This window comes from Tarenaya hassleriana, unplaced genomic scaffold, assembly GCF_000463585.1.
Source record: "Tarenaya hassleriana unplaced genomic scaffold, ASM46358v1 Cleome47, whole genome shotgun sequence".
NCBI lineage: Eukaryota > Viridiplantae > Streptophyta > Magnoliopsida > Brassicales > Cleomaceae > Tarenaya > Tarenaya hassleriana.
The window spans coordinates 214,878-235,500 of NW_010967396.1; the positions used below are offsets into that span (position 1 = coordinate 214,878).

The 20,623-nt window shown below is 40.5% G+C and overlaps 5 protein-coding genes across 5 annotated transcripts; 2 read left to right on the forward strand and 3 right to left on the reverse strand.

The window, feature by feature from the left end:
* Window positions 1-1,060: 1,060 nt before the first annotated feature.
* Window positions 1,061-3,226, reverse strand: LOC104825472 (protein TIFY 9). The gene is made up of 6 exons (XM_010557800.1): window positions 3,010-3,226; window positions 2,725-2,914; window positions 2,533-2,620; window positions 2,319-2,442; window positions 1,887-1,944; window positions 1,061-1,459 (listed from the first exon to the last, which is right to left on the reverse strand). Exons 1-6 carry the CDS (start codon window positions 3,137-3,139, stop codon window positions 1,423-1,425), a joined length of 627 nt encoding a protein of 208 aa, XP_010556102.1. The 5' UTR covers window positions 3,140-3,226; the 3' UTR covers window positions 1,061-1,422.
* Window positions 3,227-5,342: 2,116 nt separating this feature from the next.
* Window positions 5,343-7,886, reverse strand: LOC104825473. The gene has a single exon (XM_010557801.2). It carries the CDS (start codon window positions 7,616-7,618, stop codon window positions 5,600-5,602), a length of 2,019 nt encoding a protein of 672 aa, XP_010556103.1. The 5' UTR covers window positions 7,619-7,886; the 3' UTR covers window positions 5,343-5,599.
* Window positions 7,887-8,821: 935 nt separating this feature from the next.
* LOC104825474 (GEM-like protein 5) lies at window positions 8,822-10,218 on the forward strand. Its single transcript, XM_019203982.1, has 4 exons — window positions 8,822-9,310; window positions 9,408-9,682; window positions 9,775-10,026; window positions 10,072-10,218. Exons 1-3 carry the CDS (start codon window positions 8,992-8,994, stop codon window positions 9,994-9,996), a joined length of 816 nt encoding a protein of 271 aa, XP_019059527.1. The 5' UTR covers window positions 8,822-8,991; the 3' UTR covers window positions 9,997-10,026; window positions 10,072-10,218.
* Window positions 10,219-10,611: 393 nt separating this feature from the next.
* Window positions 10,612-12,675, forward strand: LOC104825475. Its single transcript, XM_010557803.1, has 3 exons — window positions 10,612-11,133; window positions 12,159-12,285; window positions 12,380-12,675. The coding sequence occupies exons 1-3, from the start codon at window positions 10,940-10,942 to the stop codon at window positions 12,461-12,463; spliced, it is 405 nt and encodes a 134-aa protein (XP_010556105.1). The 5' UTR covers window positions 10,612-10,939; the 3' UTR covers window positions 12,464-12,675.
* Window positions 12,676-14,396: 1,721 nt separating this feature from the next.
* On the reverse strand, window positions 14,397-18,230 carry LOC104825476 (pyruvate dehydrogenase E1 component subunit beta, mitochondrial-like). Its single transcript, XM_010557804.2, has 15 exons — window positions 18,138-18,230; window positions 17,910-17,952; window positions 17,662-17,736; window positions 17,350-17,430; window positions 17,221-17,247; window positions 17,084-17,146; window positions 16,807-16,893; window positions 16,521-16,646; window positions 16,281-16,414; window positions 16,082-16,154; window positions 15,910-15,975; window positions 15,793-15,831; window positions 15,582-15,706; window positions 15,373-15,487; window positions 14,397-14,681 (listed from the first exon to the last, which is right to left on the reverse strand). Exons 2-15 carry the CDS (start codon window positions 17,931-17,933, stop codon window positions 14,613-14,615), a joined length of 1,104 nt encoding a protein of 367 aa, XP_010556106.1. The 5' UTR covers window positions 17,934-17,952; window positions 18,138-18,230; the 3' UTR covers window positions 14,397-14,612.
* Between the last annotated feature and the right edge of the window lie 2,393 nt (window positions 18,231-20,623).

The window sequence follows — 20,623 nt, forward strand, 5'->3', positions numbered from 1 at the left end:
TTTAGTTTTTTTTTTTGGTATTCAAATTTGTTTTTTTAAAAAACTTGTCCCAATGTAATTTGAATTTGAATTTGAATTCAAAACACTTTGTCCAACCCAACCACTAAAGCAGTCCACTTGAATTGTATTCAAATTTGATCATTAGACCTAATCCAATTATATCGAGTCAGAAAATAATTTTGTTATAATTAAATTGCATTTTTCCTCCCTAACCTTTCTAACGATAGTTCCAACATAGAATATGGAACAAGAGAATCACACTTATCAACTAGCTATAGCTACAAGGTGGGCGTTTCGAAAACGGTTCGGGTTCGGGACGGGAATTGATCGGTTCGGTTCTTTCGATTTTACAAAAATAGGTACCAATCGGTTTTTATATTGTATTCGATTCGATTCGATTTTGGTATCGGTTCGATTCGGTTCTAGGTTTTATTAAAAAAAAGATAGATTTCCTTTAAAAATATCCGGTTTTTCGGGATTTTTAAAGTTCGGTTCGGTTCGGTTCGGTTTCGGAAAAATTCGGTTCTCTAAAAATAGTACCGTTCGGGAATTAAGAACAGTTTCGGATCGAAAAAAATACCGTTTGTTCGGTTCGGTTCGGTCTGGTTCCGAAGAACCGAACCGAAACGTCCAGTCCTAGCTACAATCACAGGTCTACTCAGATTGGGTTATTTCTTGACCCATTTAGTTAATCAAGAATATCCTCATTTCTGGATTTTGACTTGGAACGATTATCCTTCAAAATCTCATAATTAAAAAAAACTGAAATAACTAAAAGACGTAACTCTATTTTAAATCGGGTGAAAAAGGGGCGAGTGAGAGATTGGCGATAAAAAACCGTTAAACTTAAGTAATTATTTTGAAACAAGAGATTTGAAACTTAAGTATTTAAAAGTTCATTTCTAAAAATGGAAATGAAAAAGAAAAGGTCAAGAGATTTGAGACAAGAAAACATTTAAATTTCTTTTGCAATTAGTTTTTTCTGTTCACTGTTGTCATGCCAGAAAAGTCGGATCATGGTCGGCAGACTTGACCAATACCATATACATACATACATATATATAGTCACGTGTATCTTACCTAATTTATCAAAGCATTAATTAAAGCTACACGCCAAAATCAATGAAATGGACCAACCCACTTAAAGAATAGTAAAAGATTCCAGAAACAGGATACAGAATCCACGAAGAGTTAGACTATATGATATTATACACAAAAGGAAACTTGGAAATTAACTAAAATTTGACTGCCAAAGAGGGAAACAAAAAAGAATATTAAAGCATCCTGAATTCGATTTAAACGTAATAACAATAATAATTTAAGGAAGTCTCCAAGAACTCACGAGGAAAGCATGGTGTGAAACCAACTTGAATATGTCAAAAGCAGTCTTGTCGTTTTCGTTGTACCGAACTGGAGGTTGTCTTAGGCCATCGGGGAATACGGCATGTTTCGTACTAATCTGCAGAAACGTGTTCATGACCGCCTGTTATTGACTTGCTTCAGCAAAGCATTATTATGTTATAGATATCCAGCAATTATGCATATGACAAGGCAAATTATCATGTCTATATATATATATGTATATATGTATATGCATCGTTGTTGGTCGCAGCAGAGGCAGAGTCAACGTGTTTTCATGATTCTATTATCATAACTAAAGAAGAACATCAAACGTGGTCCAAAACTGCAACGAGTTGCAGACGTCTGAACCATGTAGAAATCCTAATAAAGACAGAATCTTTTATACATCTCTCTACGTGACTTCTTTTGCTCTAATGAATTTGTTCTTTCATGTAAATTCGTTTATTTTTTTTGTTTCAAATCCGATTCTATAAGGTAACATTAAAAAAACATATATTATCATATTGACAAAGAGGTGAAATTACCTCTCTTTGCGCTTTTCCAGAAACCTTTGAAGCGATCTTCTTCTGGGGATTGGTAGATCTGCAGAAACAATATCCAAAACGAATTCTGAATGAGTTCATATGCAAAAATCACCAACCATTCCCATCAAATTCAACCGAGAAGCAGCACAATAAGATTATTTCTCAGACTTCATGTTCCTTGTCTCTTATCCAGTCCCCGATTCATTCTTTTTGCTTTGATTGTGAATAAACTACTTTCTATATTCTCCTTTACACTTAAACACCAATCGCTCTGATTCAGCGACCTAGCTATCTATCTCTGTTCCCCACTACGTAGTACTCATGCAGCGTTCTCGTAAGTTCTTTTCCGTCGAACCAACAACCTAAGCGTTCGTGTTCGAGAAAATCAAGAATAGTGTGAGACGATATGAAGAAACGCGAGCAAACGCTAACCTCCTCCGAGATTCTGACCGAAGAGCTTTTGTCTTTTGCAAGCAGCGACAGAAACATCTCGCCGTGCTGATTCGACCTTCTTTGTGGAAGATGCCTCTAAAGCAACCTTCAAAATGTTCTCCGCCTATACAACAAATTCGAAAAGATTCAGGCCAAGCTTGAACTCCAACACCATTGAAGGGATTTACGAAATACATAAATTTGATGAACGCACCTTATCGGGAGAAACCTTGAAAACCGAGACGGTTCCATTGTAGAAAATCGTCATAGGAGCGGGTTCAGGGACGTGCTCCGCGCTAAACCTGAGGCATTTCAAATTTCAGAATCCAGGTTCAGAGATTTTGAATTTGAAGGTAAAGACAGGCGCCAAATTCAAAATCAACAAAAAATTAAAAATCTAAAGTACCTGGCTACCGGTGCGTGGGCCGACAGAACCGGAATCTGAGGCTGGTCGTTCCTCGGAATGGACGGAACCAACGCAGATCTGCTGGGCGAATCGAACTGGCTTCCGCTTTCGTTGGTATGGCTAGGAGCACCAGAAGCGATCATAGATCTGATGATCTCCGGATCGATCTTCGAAATTGCGCCTTGAATCTCTGCAGAAACCGCATAAATCACTCCCACAGTGACTATCAACGAACACTTCCACAAAACATGAAAAAAAAATCGAAATCGAACCCGAACAACAAACCTCGAAAACTGCGACGACGATCGAGAAACTTCTGGAACTTAGGCTTGGGAGATGTCGCCGTCGCCATCTTAGTCTCCGGAGCCTGCTTCTTGAGCCCGAAGAAATCGACCTCTACCGTAGCTCTCGACATTTTCGGTCTAGTTCGTCGTCCTGTGGTTGAAGAGAGAGAAACTATAGAGAGAGAGGGATGGGATTGATGAAATGAAGAGGCGCGAGAGGACGATGATATATAAATAAATGAAAGTATATGTGTCCGGCGTCTTTATTTATTGGAAAACAAAGTCTTTGAAAAACGCACGAGGTTCACACCATCCTACAAGTAGCCGAATTAAATTTGTTTTTTTTCTTTAATTTACTTTTTTTACTTTTAATAATATTTTATTTCATAAAACATTGATATTTTATTTAGCTCCCAACCTCCACTACTTGCTTAAACCAAACCTCCTCGGCTCTAATTATAATTAATTAATGTTAGATATTTTTTTAATAAAAGGGGAATTTTTTTGTTTATAAATCGATATTTTTTTTAATGAATTCAGTGTACACAAAACACATGCTATATAGAATGTATAATGTGTAATTAATATTTGTCATATGGTCAACAAATTTAACTAAAATTTTCTATCATTATTTAGTAAATTTAACTAAAAAATGCATAAGTTCTTTTCTTTTCACATTTCTGTAAATTTCAAGTAAATTATTACAGAAGAGAAGAGTCGTGTTGATTTATTTACTGAATCTTTTAACTATAATATACATTTATCGTGAACAGTGTTAGCGATTATTATTATTATTATTATTATTATTAGGGTGGCGGGGGTGGTAGGTCTACAAAATGTTTATAAAATATATTATAGTACAAGGGATGCATGCATTTTGAAAACCCAATAGACCCACTAATCTTTTAGACTAGTTCCACTCTGTCTCTGAATATTATATAGTATATATATATATATATATATATATATATATATTTAAAGGAAAATTGGGGCTCTTTTATTCAAAAGAATTGAAAATTAATAATCGCAATAAAAAAAGAACTGCATACATATATTATTTAAGCATATATTATACAAAATTTAGTTAAATCTAATGGATCGGGATTTAGAAATTAATGTTTTTATCAAGAAAAACTAAATTGGACCAAATTTATTTGCAAAACTAAGATGAATAAAAATGTTAAAAACGGAAGAAACTACTAAAGCCGAAGCTGGCTTGATTTTGACTTGGCCTTCTCCCCTAACTCCTTATCTTATTTTTATTTCCTTTTCGCACCTTATTTCCCACGTTTTGTTTGTGCGTGTCGACATGTTTCCGATCTGACCATTTTACCCCTATTTCTGTTGTTTATGTCGTAAATACCCCTCGTCTGGCTAATTATTTCCGACTCTGTCAAGGGCGTACGGTACACCACACGGCCAAGATGCAAAATCAATGTCATTTCTTTTTCCAACCATATATGTAATATACATACGTACATACATACGAACCTCATAATTTATTGCGTAGAAAGATACTTGAAATGTTGAGTGAATAATGTCATGTCTGCATGGCTTTTACGTTTTTAAGGTATTTTCACAAAAAAAAAATTGTCATTAATATGAAATGAAGTTTTTATAATCCAAAAATTTCATTGAACATTTTACTCAATTATATATCCTAAAAAATTTGAGAAATTCATGTAGATGCCGCTCTCGATTTAAAATTGTCGAAATATTTTATTCATTTTTTTAAAACGTTTCTAATGTTATATCTGATTATATGATTTAAACATCCGAAAAATTAGATAATTTATGATCTATCATCGTAAATTCGATAATTTAAATACAACAAATATTACACGTTGTTTGTTTTAAATTGCCAATTTTCTTACAAGTTTGTGTTTTTTGTTTCAGATTCCAATATTTAATATTCTTAAAAAATTGTTAGAATAATTTTAAACTTGACTTGTAACGAGAAATGGAGGTGGGTGTTCAGTATAGTATTCGGTTCAATATTTGATCGGTTCAGATTGATCGATTTTTTTTAAAATGTTTTCCATCTGTTATTATATACAATTTAGTTTTCGATTTTATTAAAAAAATGGGTTTTCCGGAGTTTTAAGTTGATAGTTTTTATTTCGAATTTTTTGTTTGTAGTTTTAAATTTGTGGCTTTTGATTTTTATAATATTTATAAATTTTAAAGAATGAGTTTTGAGTTTTGAATTGATTTTTTAATTAAATAAATGTTTTCGGTTTAAAAAAATCGATCGATTATTTTTGGATTCTAAAAATCTAAAATCTCTTTCCATTCGTAACGTTATATTCCATCCGATTTTGAAATATTCCGTTGTTAGATTTTTAGATGGTTTTGTTAAAATCCATGGAAAAGCCCAAAAAAATTCACAATTTATGGGTCCAAACCTAAAGATGCATCTTCTTCTTAAACGAACGAAAAGGCGCACTATTCTCGTCATCGCCATTATTGTCATCGTTTTGCTTCGTAAGCAACAAATTCTCACGACTGTTCAGATCAAATCCCTAGTATTCGACGATCCTTTCTCCATGATTCTGCATATAATTATATAAGATAAAATATTCGGAGACGCTTCAGTCGATCACGACGAGGCTCTTGTACTCCTCGCCGGAGATGGCGGCCTCCATTATACGCATGGGATCGATCTCTCCATCGGAATCCAAGAACACTTTGATCAGATTCTTGGAGAACCCACTCACCATTGCCACTCCTCGCTCCTTCCCCTTCGCCGGAATCGCCCTAGATTCCCTCAGATTCCAGAACACCATCTCTGGAATTGCTTCTCCGTATCCTTTCTCCCTGTATTTCCTCTTGATCGCTTCGTGATCCGTCTCCCACCGGCTCGGATCTCCTCCAATGGCGTCGTCGAATTCCATGTCGCTGAACACGAAAACCCTTTTGACCATTTGCTCCGGTTTCAGATCTCCGTCCACCGCCACCCTCAGAATCAGATCGAACACCCTCTGGAGATCTGTGTTCGATCCCCAGTTCATTGTTCTCACGAACTCTGTTTTCGCCCTCAGATCGGATCCTTGGACCGATTGTAGTTCTGGGTTCTCGCTGAATGTGATCAATTTCCCTCTCCATGGATCTTCTGACAGCTCCGAGACGAGTAGACCCAGAGCGATGGAGACCTCCATTGGAGTACCTTCCATGGATCCCGACACGTCGGAGATGGCGATACAGTTCGTCAGCGAACCCTTCTTCTTCAGATCGTCGACCGCCCTTTTCCATTGCAGCTCCGCCACTAATCCGCCGTCGCCGTCGTCCAACGCCGCGATTATCTCGTGAGGAAGCAGAGCTCCGGCCGCCACCGTCGTCTTCCCTGTGCTCGCGTCTTCAAGGTACTTCTTAAACCTCTCCGCGTCGTGGTTCAGAAATATCTCCTTGTACGTTTTCATGGCGACGGAAGCAACCCTGTTGTACGGAAGAGATTTCCAGTCTCTCGCCGCCATGAACACCTCCGGGAGCTCGAGGATTTTCCGGAGAGGGACGAGAACATCTTTCCGGAACCGATCGCGGATTCTATACGTGTAATGAGCTTCTTCGATTCCTTCGTATTCTGGGCTCGATTCGCGAGGAAACATCTTCCTGGCGATGCCCTCGCAGAGCAGAGTGGATCTGTCGAACGACGAATTGATCGAGGGACACCATTTCGCGGCGAGGGAGACTCTGTTCGTCTCTCCGGCGATCAAGTGCTCGAGGTCTCGTTTCAAATGATCGGCGAAAAGGTCGGTGACGCGTTCGTAGAGGAATCGGTAATCTGGGTCGTGAGAGTATCTGATCACTGCCTTGTTCGCCATTGTTATCTTCCTCTGCTTCCTCTCCATGCTCGCTCTCGCTTTCTCCGCTTGGTTCCTCTTCTCCGCGTTCGCTACCCTCAGTTCCCTCGTTGCCGCCGGCTTCTTCTTCCTCCCTCCCGTCTTCCCAATTCCATCGAAGAAGCTTCCGCCATTGCCACGGCCTCGACCTCGACCTCGACCTCGGTACGGTAATCCCGATCTATTCACCGAGAACGGAGCTCTCCGACCACCGGCACGTCTCCCAGATCCGTTCTTCCTCTGCATCCACTCCGATTTCTGGATTTTTCTTACATCAGATCCCTCGAGAAGCCGATACAGAATCTCGGGGAAGTCCTTGAAGTATCCGAATTGGGCGAGAGAGTGGAGATTGCAGGCGAGAGTCTTCGGGTGACGGCCGTGTAGCCACATCGCCGCCGTGTAGAACCCTTCCTTGTCGGATTTTCCAGTGCCACGGACTCCACGGAGGTGGCAGATGAGCTTGAGCGCGGTCGGCGCGTCGTAGTCCCACGCGTTCTGGAGCCGTTGCTCGAGCGAGCCTTTGTCCGTGGTCGGGACGACGTGGAAGAAGAAGTCGAGACATGGGTTCCCGGCGGAGAGGTAAGTGGCGGAGCCTTTCTCGGTGTGACCCATCGCCGGAGATGGATCGACGGCGTTGACTCTGGTTGACTTGTTGAAGTTGGAGACCATGAGGTCCACGAAAGGGTTGCTTGGTCCGGAGGAGGAGATGGGTCTGAGGGTAGGGTTAGGGTCGCGGAGCTCCGGTGGGCCCAGCAATGGAGTGGGAGCCATTGTTGAATGGTTTAGGTTATGATCGAATTGGAGGGTTCATTCATGGTATATATGATGATGATAATGATGATGGGATTAGAGAAATGCCAATTTTTATATCCTATTTATGCATTTCTTCGTTGCCTTGGGTACCACGTCCTATGACTTTTTCATTGCTCGTTTATATTGACTTTTATAAATTAGATTGGTTACAGGAATTGTATAATTTAATATACAAGCTGATGCGAAGATCTCAAATTGGAACAAAAAAAATATGTGTATAGCAAAATTTTAAATCCCTTACTATCGTTATAACATATTTACCATAGGTAAATAGCTAGTGAACGAGTAATAATATGTGTGTATTATATCTGCATATTAAAGTTATTTTTTTAATCCCTTACCAATAAAAGTTTTTTCTTTATCTAAACGACATTGGGAATCGAACCTCAGCGTGATCACCCAGTAGTGTTATTAGATCTGTAAATGTAAGACCGAATCTCATCTCACCTGCCTTCGTTCGAAAAAATCAATAATGATTGTAAAAACTAGGTGTCGACTATTCCATTAGGTTCGATTTTTAAAAAAAAAATTTACAAGAAAAATCAATCACTTATTATATTATATTCGATTTGGATTCTATTTATTCCGATTTTTATTTTTTAAAAAAGTTGAAATCTTCTTAAATAATCGATTTTTCGGATTTTTTATCTGTTTGATTCAAAAATAATTTATTCAGTTCTTTGTAACAAATTAATACCGGATATTATTATTCGGTTTGGTTTGATTTTGATACGGATCGATGCCCATCCTAATTCCTTCAAGGAAGACCCCAATTTCATCTCCGGTTTGATGAGAAATCGAATCATAAACCGTGTTGCATATTTAACTCGTATTTATCCAAAAGGAAAATAACGAAGAACGACGTCAGACAGAGCCGAAGGCAAGGCATTTGCATAGACACGTGTCGCCTTGCCATGAACGACAACGTCACCTCATTACTTTATCTCTTTTTTTTTTCTTTTTTTCCATTCGATGCAGTTCTGCCATGATCCGGACAAGTAGAGACAAGACGTACCGACAAAGTTTAAGATGCCAATTTCATTTCGATTTATGTTCTAAATCAGATTTAATTACATATTGTACTCGTAATCCTTGCCAGAACAAAGACGATACACAAGCTTACCAATATATATATATATACAGATATTCTAGAATGATCCTTTCTCTGTTTTCCAATTAAAAAAAAATATAAACCAAATCCATTGAAATTCCCCGATTCTTCGTCGCAAAGGAAAAACACCAAACCAACCGCGTTTCTTGAGCTATAAAGCGCAATCTCGAAATCCAACTCTCGATTCCATCGAAACCATCAATTCCTGTAAGATTCAGCCATGAAAGGAGCTCGAGAACAACCCCAAGCCAGCCATCACGAGGAAGAGACCAAACACCAAGAAACTCAGGCATCGTCATCGGATCAAAAGAAGTGGGGGACCCACGTGATGGGAGCTCCCGCGGCTCCCGCGGCGCATCCCGACAACCAGACGGCGGCGTTGTGGGTCGCCGGAGATAACCAGCAGACACAGTACCAACCCTACATAGTGTACTCCCCGGTGGAGAAGCCGACGAGCAATCCGCTCGAACCGGTGATCGGGATGTTCCATTCATGGAGCCGTAGGGCTGAGACCGTGGCTCGTAACATCTGGCACAACCGTAAGAATTAGAATCTTCAATATCTTCGTAATCACGATCGAATCTTTATCAAGATTATCACGACCGAACCCATGTTTTGATCTGTGGGTTTTTGCAGTGAAGACGGGACCGTCAGTGTCGGAAGCTGCATGGGGGAAAGTGAATCTGACGGCGAAGGCCATAACGGAAGGAGGGTTCGAGTCACTGTTCAAGCAGGTATTCGGGACTGAACCGAACGAGAAGCTGAAGAAAACGTTCGCGTGTTACCTCTCGACCACGACCGGACCTGTGGCCGGGACCCTTTACCTTTCCACGGCTCGTCTCGCCTTCTGCAGTGACCGTCCTCTCTTCTTCACCGCTCCCTCCGGCCAAGAAGCTTGGAGCTACTACAGGGTACGTTCCCAAAAATAAAACCCCTATATCGATTATATAAATTTGGGATTGAAACCCTTTAATCATAAACGATATTTTGATACCGGGCGCAGGTGGTGATACCGCTGGGAAGCGTAGGGACGATAAATCCGGTGGTGGCGAAGGAGAATCCGCCGGAAAAGTACATGGAGGTGGCGACGGTGGAGGGACATGAGTTCTGGTTCATGGGTTTTGTCAACTTTGAGAAAGCCACTCATCATCTTCTCCACTCTCTCTCTGAGCTCAGATCATTACAACATCAAACCCTAAACCCTGTTCCACCACTACTTTCATGATCATCGTTCAATCATCCTCACGTATATAATCTATATATATATATATACGCATGTTTGTCCATTTTGTTTGTGGTTTTTTTTTTTAATGTTGAATCTGGTTTCATGTTTCCTTCTGTAACCTTATGTACTACCTTTTTTTTTTGTAAAATATGTGCGTTGAATTTCTGATGTGATATGTATTCGTTTTGTCAAAATAGAATATGCTTCAGTTTTTTTGGTCTAGCTATGGTTATGGACATTTTTTGGTTATTGATCATATTAAGTTTTTTGAAGAACAAAAAAATATTTTCAAACATAAGAATATGTAAATGGGGATAAGCTGATGTCAGACTTTTACAATTTTATAATCAAGATTAAATCACCGTAGGATCGAATCTTATAGTTAGTCATTTTTTGTGTTAAAATAATATTTACAGTGAAAAAAAAATGACTGATGGCTACTTCCATGTTTACAAAGCAACGCCCACATCTGCAGCAGCGTTAAGAGAAATTACGACACCGTTTTAACGGTTGCAACAGATTGGGCCTTTTGGGCCCAATGAGATATTTATAGGCTTTTTGAGAAGGCCCATAAAATTTTAATCTCGTTAAACAATTAGCTGCGCCTCTTGTTGACGAATTCGAGCCGTCGTCTTCTTCCTGAATATCCAGAAGTCAATTCTGCTAAATCAAAGTTTTCCTTTTCGATCTCGAATTTCTCGATTCTTCGCATTAAATAATACGCGGAATCGTCAGAGATTTGAATTGGACTTTCCTGGAATTCTATTTCTTACGCGTGATTATCTGGAAAACGCGTTTGAGAAGGGGATAATCTTAAATCAAGCTCTCTTTCTCTCTGTTCCGGGGTCTTGATCTTCCCCTCCTCTCCGGATTTCATCATCTAATCTTGAAATCATCTTCTGGCTGCTTAATTTCATCTGGGTTTTCGATCGTACGAGGAAAGATGTCGAAAGAAGGACAGACAGTGATCGGAGTTCCGTACTACGTCGGACATAATCCGTACCAAGCCGGAGTTGTGCCGCCGAATGCTATTTACGGTGATCCAATGGGAGCTCCGATTCAGCAAACGATTTATCGGGACACTCCTGCTCCGTTCAACTGTCCGTGCTGCGGTAATACTGGTCTCACCAATGTCAGGTACTCGCGTGATGTTCTAATTCCAATCTTCTTTTCGCAGTTTCTCGTGAATCGATCCGTTTGTCATTAGAGCTTTTTCTCATGGGCATTTCGTGGGTTTTGAAATCATGTTAGGAAATTGGTTACATTGTTTATAGATCTGTCGAGGATTAGTGAGAATATGCGTTCGAGATGTGATTTTAACTTCTTGAATCGATCAAGGACAAGAATTTTCCTCTAGAGAAACGTTGTCGGTATCGTGGTTTGAGCGTGAATGTGCATTGACTTTGCTGGTTGAATGATGGGTTTCTGCTCGCTGGAGTTTTAGTTTTAGTTTCAGGATTCTCGAAATCGCAAGAAATGTCTTCCCGATTTCGCAAGATATCGATCTTTTACTCAAACCTTCTTTTGGTGTTTTTGTTTAGTTGATGGATGGCTTCTGGTTTTAGTGTTCTAGAGATTGTATGCAACTCACTTTTTCGTTTCCGATTTTTCTCCAAATGGGATCATCTTGCTTGTAAGATGCTAATGTACGACTCAATGATCAGCCTTGTAATATTTGTAATCTTCCTCAATGCATAAACGCATTTACACTCTCTGGGAGAAACATGAGCTTGTGATAAAAGGGTATACGAATTTAGCTCTAAATTAGGTCTTTCGGGAATTTCTGAACCGGGATATGGTTTGCTGAAAAGCTAAGACTTCCTCTTCGTATTAGTTTCTTCGTCCTGTTGCATGTGTATGACATTATTTTCTCGGCGGTTACCTGTTCTCTCATAGAACGGGTTTGACTGTCGTCATTTCCTTCAGATTTCCCGCCCTGATCTTCTTCTTGGCTTGGATATGATGGATAGACACCCAATCAGTTAATTTGCATTTTGCATCCCTTGCCCCATGATTTTGCGATTATTGGCAATTACATGTCTGAAAATTTTCTAAATAATGTGTTGGGGAGTTAGGAAAACAAAGAACCGGCCACTTTTATTGGATCGTGGTATTGTATTGTATGCAACTTACTTTGTACCGTCTCTCCATCTATGATGCAGATCGAAACCCGGTCTCTCTGCCGTTGTTGCATGCATGATGCCGATGATGCTTGGAATCTGCTTTCTCTGCCCTTCAATGGACTGCCTTTGGCACAAATATCACTACTGCCCTCACTGTTCAAACAAGGTGATTCAACCTTTGTCTTTTCCATTTCGTTCCTTTGTGATACGGCAAGAGGTCCCTTTATTGAGGATGATATAACTTGCTCGTTCATTTACAGGTAGCTGACTTTGAGAAAAAAGATCCCTGCCTGGTTATGGATCCGCCACAATGGAAGCAGTCGAGCTTTGCACTCCCTGCATGATGGGTCATTATCTGTTTACATCACGTGTTTGGTTTCACTTGTTCTACTGTTTATCATCTTTGGATAAAAACCGAGATCCACCTACGGTAACGCGAGTTTTCATTGAAAGGAGCTCTATGAATTGTGTGTAAGAAGATGAACCTTTTACTTGATTGTACAGTACATTGTGTTGTGCTCTGATTTTATGGAAAGAACCTTCTTTCTAATGTTCATCTTGTGTGCCCTTCCTATAGAAAACCCAATAAGGAAGAGACAAGCCCGACATGTTAGAGAAGAGCCGGTCACTTTAGCCAAGGAGACTGCCCGTGAGCCATGGAGCCACCACCATCGAGGTTGTAGCCATGGCTGCATCAAGGTCACAGGCAAGTCATCCTTGGCTAAGAAACTAAGACTCTTTATCTTCATGTAAGGCTCCTCTTCCCTCTTTTTACACACATACTTTCCTAGAATGCCCGAACTCTCCTTTTATAGCCCGGAATTAGAACAAGTTCTCGGAGAGAAAGCTCGTTTCTTGGAACATATTCTTATGGCCCGGCTCGAAAATTTTCAACTCTTTTTAGGTCCCTAACCTTATCCATCACAGAATGTGAGTTGTCAATGTGTCTGAAAATCTTCATCGGAAAAAAGGAGGTTTCAGGTTGTGTTGAGAGTAAAAGGGTTGTTGACCCATTTGCTGCTTTTGCCCATATTCCCAACATATTGTTCTGATGCTGAAACTTACGTGTATACAAGGACAAGGGTTGACTTATGGATCCTTTTGGACGGTCGGTCCATGTTTCTGACACCATTGCAATGGGATATATATAATTTTCCGTTGACAGATTCTGAGATCGAGTCACATCTACCACTAGTAGTCTTGAGAACACTTTGTTCCTTAGGGTTGAAGCAAAAGCCGACAAGCAGTAAACCCATCTGTCGAAATTCCTCGGGCTTATCAGATTTAAGAGCTTCACATTGTCGTTTGTTTTGATTTGCCCTTCGGGCTGCGTTAATGGAACATGGAATCCGATTCTATGAGATTACGCTAAGCAGATTGGATGGTTAGGTTACTGTCTTCATCTATTTTTTTTTTACCGTGAGAATCCAACTGCTAATTTCGGACGCGTTGGCTCGATAAACCCCTGCCCACATACACGAGTCCGCGACTTACACGCAAAAGGTAAATGAATTATAACTGACGGGCGGACGGGTGACAGACAAATGGACAAGGAGTCGAACCCACAATATATTGTGGATGAAGGGCGAAATCTTTACTAACTCACATGGATTTCCCCAATCATCTATATTTCATAGTTTTCTTCGTTAGTATTTATTCGTATTGGGATTTTGGTCATCACAAAGAGAGAAAGTAAACGAAGAGCTAAGCAAAAAAGTTCGCCAGAGAAAACGGTCCGATTTCACAGCTTCGACGACTTTTCAATCTGTATATGTGAATGTGTGTGTGTGTGCACTGCACGAATAAGGTGCCAACAAAATCACCAGAAAAGCTAACATTTTTCGACGACCCATTACCGAAAATGGTCCGAATTCACAATTTGAATGACTTCTAGATCTGTATACGCCAAGGCGTGTATATATACACACATGTATGTGTATGTATGCAAATGTACTCATGTACGTACGTATCTATGCAGCGATGTATCGAACGTCAGGAGATTTCTCCGATCATTCAGACAAAACAATCACACAGTTCAGTTCGGTCTCAAATCTTAAAGGAATGTTCTGTTTTTTTTTTTTTTGTTCATTGGTTCTTCGGTTTCATCATGAACAACCCAAAGAATCGAAGGCCCTGAACTCATTAGGGTTCGTCAGATACGACAATGGCGGCCACTGTCAAGGACTTCCCTCATCCATGCCCAGATGCAAGCAGTTTGATCTATGTTTTCGCTCTTTCGAGAATTTCCCGCGTTTTCTTAGAACCGAAGGAAGGCGATAAACTGTGTAAAAACCGAAACTTTGATCACAAAATATCGATCCTCAAAAGAGTCAGCTGGCGTACAAACGATCCATGTCGCTCGAATTATTCCGTAAAAGTTAGTTTCTTCCGAAACAAAGCTGAGACTGGGACCAAAAAACTTGGAACCTAAACAGATGGGCAAAGGTTTCGAACCGGGCGGGAACTAACCGACGGATATTATCGCTGATTAGATTACGCAGCTGCTGCCATTGGCACGGATCTGAAGCAAGCTCTCTTCGCTGCCCGAACAATGTCATCGACCTGCATAAACGAATTCGGAAAAAAGAAAGGAAAAAGTTCACTTGCTGAAGATAGATATACCAAAGAACGAGCCACCATAGATACAATGTTTTTGAATTATGCCAGCTATTTGTTGAAGCAAACGACTCCAGTAAATAGTTTTAGGATGGACAAGGGTCGGGTATTTCGGGTTACCCGAACATCTCGGGTCTCGCGAGATATAACCGATCTCAGATCCATTTTGGTCGGGTACCGAGATAATTTTTGGATATCTAAATTCAAGATCCAAATAAGAAATTTCAAAGTTTTTACAAAATCTATATCCTATACTAGGCTGGCTACTAGCGGTTGACTCGGATTGGATACCCGGAATTTCTGTGTTACCCAAACCCCAAATCTGAAATTTCGAGATTTGTATGTAATTTGTCTAAAACCTAGGGACAAAAAGGTAATTTTACTCTTCATTCGGATATCCGCCGATAATACCCATCTAGGATCCAACGTCCCGAATCCGATTTTCGGGGTTCTTCTTATTACCAAACCCAATCTCAACTCATATAATAGCCAGATACCCCAATGCCGGGGCATTTTCCCCGATAAATACGCATTAAAGCTCGCCTTCAGGCAACTCCTCAAAGATACAACACCGAAGTTTTAAAACACAAAACCGCGAACCGGGAAAAGAAACGGAAGTACTCGAACAAGAAGTCACCTGTGGAACGGCCAACCTCTCAAGATTGGCGGCGTAAGGCATCGGAGTATCCGCACCGGTAATTCTCTCGACAGGTGCGTCGAGGTATTCAAAGACCTCCTCTACGACCGAAGCACTGTTTAACACGAAAAAGAACAAGCAGAAATTGTTTTTGCTTAGGAAGAGTTTTCATTGATAAGAATAGAGCGACTTTAGGGGAAACAACGAACCAAATCTCGGCCCCGACACCATGCTGAGGGAAACCCTCTTCGACAGTCACTAGCCTGTTGGTTTTCTTGACTGAATCACATATCGTGGCTCGGTCCAGCGGACGGATTGACCGGAGATTGATAACCTAGATAGGCAGGTTAGGTTGTTACCATTGGAATCAAAACTTTTAGATTTTTGGAGATGCGGGTTTTTCTTCTAAAGTCGGTATACCTCTGCGTTGATTCCTTCCTTTGCGAGTAGCTCTGCAGCCTGATCAAAACGTCAAAAAGATATAAGTTCTTGAAAATGTCAAGAGCGTGAAGAACTATGACCAAGATCCGGGTATACCTTCAAAGAAAGACCGACCATCTTCGAGAATGCAGTTATGGTCACATCCTTCCCTTCTTTCTCTATCTGTCAAAGCAAGTTCGAGGTGTAAAAAATGATTACCTTTTTTACATTTTCACGCGAGAAAGCTCGATGATAACATAGAAGCTTGGGTTTTGGGGAGGAATCTCACCTTTGCTTTCCCAATTGGAACGGAAAAGCTCGAATCAAGAACCTCGTCAGATACAGGGAATGACTCGCCATACCTGATCCGGAAAAAAGTTTTCATCAGCAGAGAAATCCTTTCTTTCGGGTTGAAACACTGATCCCTAAACCTCAAAGGATGAAACATACAGTAAAACAGTCAACTAAAAAAAGCTCCTTAGTCTTACAACAGCTCGTTTTCAAGGAAAACAACGGGATCGGGGTCCCTTATAGCCGCTTTTAGCAGACCACGGGCATCTTCGGATGAGTACGGAGCCAACACTTTCAACCCGGGGCAAGCACCATACCATGGGGCATAACACTGGATCATAACAAAGAAACAGCTCTTTCAATTATTATTCTCTGACTAAAATCATACCGAGAAAGAGATAAAACTCGTCGATAAGAGTATTAAAGGGATAGCATACCTGAGAATGCTGAGCTCCGACCCCAGCAGCAGCACCGTTAGGTCCTCTAAACACGATAGGAACAGGTATCTGACCAGCTGACATGTAATTTGTCTTTGCAGCAGAATTGATAATGTGATCAATTGCCTGCCCGGAAAAAAATGAAAAAAAAAAGGACGATGAAGTGAGAATCTTTGGAGAAAATAAACCAGCTAGTAAATATGTTTTATAGCACCCGAATATGCTTTTTAAGCAGTGTTATTGCAAAAGCATGAGACTCTGAAAAACTTAGGATCATGTCTGTTACCTGCATAGCAAAGTTAAATGTCATAAACTCGATGATTGGCTTCAGGCCGTAGTAAGCAGCTCCAACTCCGATACCCGTAAAACCAGCCTTCAACAAAAAGCATAACGGAAGATGATGAAGAGATAAGAGACCGATCAGTAATATAAGTTTCGCATATCAGGAAAGTGACGACCGAAGAAAGAGATGGCAGTAGCTGACTTAGAGAAAGTATATACTAAACCGAGAAGATTAAAAAGAAAGAAATAAGCATCTAGGTCAAGAATTTCACAGTGGTTACCTCAGTGATTGGAGTGTCAAGAACCCTTTCGGGTCCATACTTGTCCAAAAGCCCTCTAGTTATCTGTTGAAACAGACAGTGCTTAGAACATATTGTTCAGAGAAACCCGAGCAAATCATACTTTAACGAAAACTAACCTTATAGGCACCTTGATATTCCCCAACCTGACCACGCATGACATGAAATCAAACATCAAAGAAACAAAACACAACAAAGAGATAAAAAACCGAAACCCGAGACTGAAACTCATGTTTGAACATATTCACCTCTTCTCCCATCAGAAACACTTTGGGATCAGCCGACATTTCCTCGTCGAGTGCAGAGTTCAATGCATCTCTCACTGTCATCTGCAGATACAAACAAGTCGAAACCGAAACTAAAAAACACATTTCCTGATAAAAGAATTGCCCTAATAACAAGATCATGATGAAGACAATAAGACTCGATCACTAGGCTCGTTTCTTCAGTAGCAGTAGATCATAACATAAAACAGACAAATCTCTTGTAAAGCCATAGCCATGACAACAGGGATTCAGACAAGAACACATGGACTGGACAGTGAAGAACGGATAAGAAACCTGTTTTGTTGCAGAGGAGTAGCATCTTGCTGATGACACCGAAGGAAGAAACTTCCACAAGGATCGCCCCAAAATCTGAGGAAACACGTTCCCAATTCAAATAAACAAATCAACCACATGATATAATATTCTGAAATAGAACAGAATCATGGATCGTGAAACACGGTAAAGAAAACAAATCAAAATTTGCGTGATAACCCAGATAAGAACATGTGACAAGGAAACTGGAAAATTGTAGAATTTCCGACCTTTTGCCGCGTAATCCCCAACATTTCCCCTTGATTTTATACTGAATTGAACGCAAAACGGAACAAATCATCAGGAAAACGATCGAGTATTAATATATAAACTTTTTGGGGAAACGAAGGAGAAAATCACTGAGTAATGATTGAAACACAAATCAGCCGAATACAACAACGTTACACGATTAAGAATGATATAAATTAAGGATCTTGATCAAAGAGAGAACATAAAACCTCTCTCTTGCTCGAGCTGTTGAAAAGGTTCGATGAAAGCTCCGAAACGAAGGAACCCAGATATACTCGCAAAATATATCCGTTTCTTTCCTTTTTGGGTTTCTCGGAATCTGTAAAATTTTCTGACTTTTTACCGATTAGCAAAAAAAATCAATTTTTACATTGGAATTTTGATATTTTGGCTGATGAACAGATGCTTGGTTCCTGGCCGTTGATCTCCAACGTCGAAGTCAGCATAAGTGATATTAGACCACGTGGAGACGATCGGACGGCTAAAATGGTATGACAAATGCAGGAACGTGAATTTGAAGGATCATGATTTGGGATTAGATAGATCTTGAAACATAACTGGATGAGTCTTGTTTGTGTCTTAATCCCGGAGGCTGCAAAAGCCAAATTGTGTTTGTATTTTTTGGTAATGAGGTCATTTACATTGTAATTAAACTTGTTGTTTGTGTGTTTTTGGATCCATTTTCTGATCAGAATTTTAGGATTATACCCATATTCATATGCATATTTCAAATTGCGATTTTATAATAGCCTAATATATATATATATATATATATATATATATATATTATAATAAAATAAATTTTTAAAAAAAGTTCAGAATATAACTTGTGCATATAGGATCTATATCTAAACTTGATCATGAATCCAGCTGTGCGCTATAAATACTTTTATCATGCCATTCAAAACTAGAAACATAAAAAATAAAAATAAAAATGATAAGAAGATTCAATTATATTTATTTATAATGAAATCCATCATCCTAAACAACTGGAAACTGGTGGGTTTGAAATCCAGCCCACAAGCTACTAAATGGGCCTGAGGAAGGCCCAATACCGATATAAATTTCTAGACCCTTGTTTTCACCGATTGGTGGAGCGAGAGGTCAGATATGGGAGGAGGGATGATGACGATGGTGACGATCCAATTGTTAGATAGCTAGATTTGGGATATGTTGTTTATTTCAATGATTACAATGAATTTTGAACGATTTAGGCTTGCAATATGGCAAATGGTATGCTCCCACTTTCAATGTAACTTCATTTGATCTTCATTCGTTTTTTTAATGAAAATCTTATTTCATGTTTGTAGTGTAATCGGTCAGAAACGTCATCAAGAAACTCTCGATTCATTCCGATTTGAACAGAAAACGAAAGAACACAGAAATTACGAGTTCAGCACTGAGAGAACTCGGTGCCTACGTCTCGGAAAGAGGATCAGCTTTCTACTAGGGTTACAAAAAAGAAACAGTCGGAAATCCACCGAAAAAAACCGATCAACAACACCGGAGAACGAAGAATCGTTCGCCACATACGAGAGGAAAAAACCCAAACACACAAACGGCCAAGAACAAGTCTCTGACGAAAATGAAACCTTAGGGTTTCATTAACCACAAAACCAAAAGACCGAATTGCCCCTCTGTCCTCAAACCCTCTGTCTCGAACCTAGGCTTTGGAAGCCTCCTTCTCGTCTAAAGGGTTTGCTGAAGACCCCATAAATCTCCATATTCTTCTGCAAAACCTGCAAAAAGAAAAAAACACGAAGCAAGCAAAACACGCCTAACCATAGAGTATTGATCCCGTAACTTCCATGTAACTTCCCCTCTGGATATGGTTCAAGGCGCATTGAACCTACCTTTCTAATAGAGTCCTTAGCGAGTGTGTCATAAACACGTCTCAGCATGACAGACGCACCTAGTATACCCGAGCGAGTGTGCCCCTCCGCTTCCAAAGACTACCTAAGATCTAGACTAGTAGGACTCCCTAGACCGTCTAAATGACCCCCTCTGGTGAAGTCTAAACCTCACCTATGGCCCCCCGAAGGTCAACCCCGACATCTACCCGCCTCCTGAGTCTACCCCGACTACCCCGAGACTAACCTTGAGTCATACTAGCAAAACCTAACTCTCGATCCCCGTAGAGATCAAGCGACCTATGACCTCTACCCCGGATCCCACCTACCGACTAAGGTGTCCCCACGGATTTTACCCCATGAAGACTCCCTTAGTCGATCCATAGGAACTCCACCGAAGGCTCGAAACACATGCATGCACGTGCTCCACCCGAGAGGAAATGCCCCTAGCGCTACTACCCTCACCGACTCTACACGGTGACCCGACATTCCCTAGCTCGCCCCTTCCCCTGAGCTTCCTACCCGAGGTAACTCCACCTAGACGTGGAGATCTCACCTCCGAACCTCACCCGAGGAGTAGTCAGAGCATACTAAGAGTACCTCCGAATCATACTCCTCGGTCTCCTCCTTCGCCCTCCGGGACCTCTTCTTCCCGCCACCCGATTTCTCGGGTTTGCCCTTGACCACTAATCCTTCCCTCGTACCCCGATTAAGGGTATCCTGAACTAGAAGCTCTAGCTCCTTCATCCTAGCTGCGGCCTTCACCTTCTCCACCGAGATTGTTGCTCGGGAATATTTTAAGACTTTCCTCAGTTGCTCGAAAGCAGAAGGTAAGGAGTTCAGCA